We start from the raw sequence: 2,854 nt of genomic DNA, 5'->3' as shown, positions 1-2,854 counted from the left end.
TCCTGCTGACCAAGGAAGATTTCCTGTCCAACTTCTCATGGTCTAAATCTGAGACAGTAAGTGTAATTATGCATCTCATTTAAATCAATCTTTCCTCCTGGGGACAAAGGCAAACAGTCCTGGCTTATTTTTTCCCACCAGGATGAATAGCACCTGATGCTGCCTGGTATGACTGTCTGCTTTAAGGCAATAGCAGAGCACAAGGCGGGTAGGAGTAAAGCAGCTGGCATAGGCAGGGAAGCTATGTTGGCCACAGCTTGACTTCAGTGAACAACAGAACAAGGGACAGTTGTTCCCTGGGTTTCTGCCAAAATACTCCCTCACCAGGCTCTTGGAAGCTGGCCCAAGGCACACTTTGGACTCAGCAAAGCTTCCTTTGTTTATAAACATGCGTTCTCTAAAGTCTGAATTTTTTTGCAACTTTGGCTACTGTTTGAGAGAAAACATTTCTAGTCAGTGTATCTGTTTCCTAGCTCCCTCCCTAAGACATAAGAAAAGGGGAGACATTATTGGGTAGTAGCACCCCTTAGAAGGGAGAATGTAGGGGAAATTTGTTTGGGTTCTTTTTTTCTAAATAAACTATAGATCTCTTTTCAGTCAGTATCATCAGGATGCTGAACATTCAAGCTCAGCTTTGTTCAGTGCTTTCGAGTGCTGGAGTACAGGCAATGATCATATCTTTGAGGTGGTCCAGTTTGCAAAACGTTTCTCCCCCATGATGACAACTCATTTTAGTATGATCTCATGTATTTCAGCTTCTGGATATGAACACCAGGGAGAGAAAGGGCTTTTTACAATACTATTGTAATGCTATGTCAGGACTGGAGTCACTATCTTCAATGGGCCAACATCTGTTTTCATTATCTGGGAATTTAATCGCTGAAGTCTTTTGAAAAAAAAAACAAAACAAAACAAACCCACCCACATGGAAGCTAATGTCCACAGCCATACCATTTTCTGCCCAGAGTCAGAAACAAGTGTCTGCCTGATTATACAGCTGGGAGTTGGATAACAAGTGGTTGGCATCACAAATAACGCAGAAAGTTGTTGAGAAAAAAAATCAGGGGGAACTGAGCAACTTCCTGCATGTGAAGAGCTCAACATCTCATTATGTTTAACAGAGGTGGAACATCAAAGCAATGATGCTTGTTAATTTGCTCTTCATGTCAAAGATGGGGCAAGGACCAAGGGTTGGGAGTTAATAGGTCAGGGAACTGGTGGTGACAGATCGCTACACATGAAAACAGCAATTAGAACTTTGCACGCCCAAAAATACTTAGAATCATAGAATCATAGAATCATTAAGGTTGGAAAAGACCTCTAAGATCATCGAGTCCAACCATCAACCCAACACCACCATGCCCACTAAACCATCTCCCTAAGCGCTTAATCTACATGTCTTTTAAATACCTCCAGGGATGGTGAGTCAACCACTTCCCTGGGCAGCCTGTTCCAAGGCCTGACCACTCTTTCAGTAAAGAAATTTTTCCTAATGTCCAGTCTAAACCTCCCCTGGTGCAACTTGAGGCCATTTCCTCTCGTCCTATCGCTAGTTACTTGGCAGAAGAGACCAACCCCCACCTCGCTACAACCTCCTTTCAGGTAGTTGTAGAGCGCGATGAGGTCTCCCCTCAGCCTCCTCTTCTCCAGACTAAACAGTCCCAGTTCCCTCAGCCGCTCCTCATAAGGCTTGTGCTCCAGGCCCTTCACCAGCTTCGTTGCCCTTCTCTGGACACGCTCCAGCACCTCAATGTCCTTCTTGTAGTGAGGGGCCCAAAACTGAACACAGTATTCAAGGTGCGGCCTCACCAGTGCCACCTACAGGGGCACGATCACCTCCCTGCTCCTGCTGGCCACAATATTTCTGATACAGATACTTTAGACACTTTGCAGGACAAGAACATTTTGTGTGACAAGAACATTTTACAGAACTAGTAACTTAATAAGAAAATTTCCATGCCCCTAGAAAAATACCAGCTACTGCAATGAATAACTATTTACACTCTGTCAGCAACCAACATGTATTTTCCTACAAGGCATCCTGTGTGTCAGGCCTGATTCTGCTTGCATGCAGGTCAAAGAGAAGACGACTGTTTCTTCCACTTCACAGCATGGCTTTGTCTTTTGTTTTTTAGCCGGAGGAAGTGTTGAAAGAGTTTACCACGGCAGCTGAAGGAACTGACAACCCTGCTTTCAGCCACATTGAAATGGACGTTGCAAGCAATAACAATAAAGTCAATTGATATATGACATCAGGCCATATCAGTCCACAAGGACAGTTTTGTTCATATAAAGCACTGTTGACATTTCTGTGCCGGCACAGTTACCAGCCCTGCTGGGGTCATGGGCAGGCATCTGCGAGCTTCGTGGCACTGTCACCCTTGCATGACCTTGACATTAGTCAATAAAGAAATCGGGTTTTTCTTGCACTTGCTCACTCTTTCTCTCACTCTGGATCTTGGTGACAGGGCTTAAGGCAATGTTTCTATGTGAAATATTTGCCTGATAGTCTTGAGCCACCTGGAAAATATCTGCTTTCAATCTCAGTTCACTCTCAGAGTAAATTTTTTATTAGGTAAAAGCACTGCTCCCCCAGACATGCTGTTTTTCTGGTTTATTTTTTTCTTTTTTCTTTTAAGGCATTGGAAGTATGAAGAGATTAGGGCTGTGGGACCTTATCAGATTGCAAGAAACAGTGGGTCTTTTTTTAGTGCAGGAGGTATATTTAGTGCCATCTGGTTCCTCTGTAGAACTGATCCTGAGAGCGTATTTATTTTGCTGTTTTTGTCATGTATATTTGTTTTTATTAAGCCACTTGTTCCCCGGTTACCTGCATCTCCTCCTCTGTGCTCAC

The 2,854-nt window shown here is 43.8% G+C and overlaps 1 protein-coding gene across 1 annotated transcript in view; it reads left to right on the top strand.

Moving 5' to 3' along the window:
* SLC5A8 (solute carrier family 5 (sodium/monocarboxylate cotransporter), member 8) overlaps positions 1-2,243 on the top strand; it is a 26,073-nt gene extending 23,830 nt beyond the window's left edge. Inside the window, exons 14-15 of the mRNA XM_009572386.1 lie at positions 1-56; positions 2,136-2,243. The exon at positions 1-56 is cut by the window's left edge and continues 39 nt beyond it. Of these exons, the coding sequence (XP_009570681.1) occupies positions 1-56; positions 2,136-2,243 (164 nt within the window). The remainder of the gene's footprint in view (positions 57-2,135) is intronic.
* Positions 2,244-2,854: the final 611 nt, after the last annotated feature.

The sequence above is a fragment of the Fulmarus glacialis genome, unplaced genomic scaffold (genome assembly GCF_000690835.1).
Source record: "Fulmarus glacialis isolate BGI_N327 unplaced genomic scaffold, ASM69083v1 scaffold562, whole genome shotgun sequence".
Classification (NCBI taxonomy): Eukaryota; Metazoa; Chordata; class Aves; order Procellariiformes; family Procellariidae; genus Fulmarus; species Fulmarus glacialis.
Note: the sequence above shows the minus strand (reverse complement) of the source record. Positions and strands in the feature narration are given on the sequence as shown.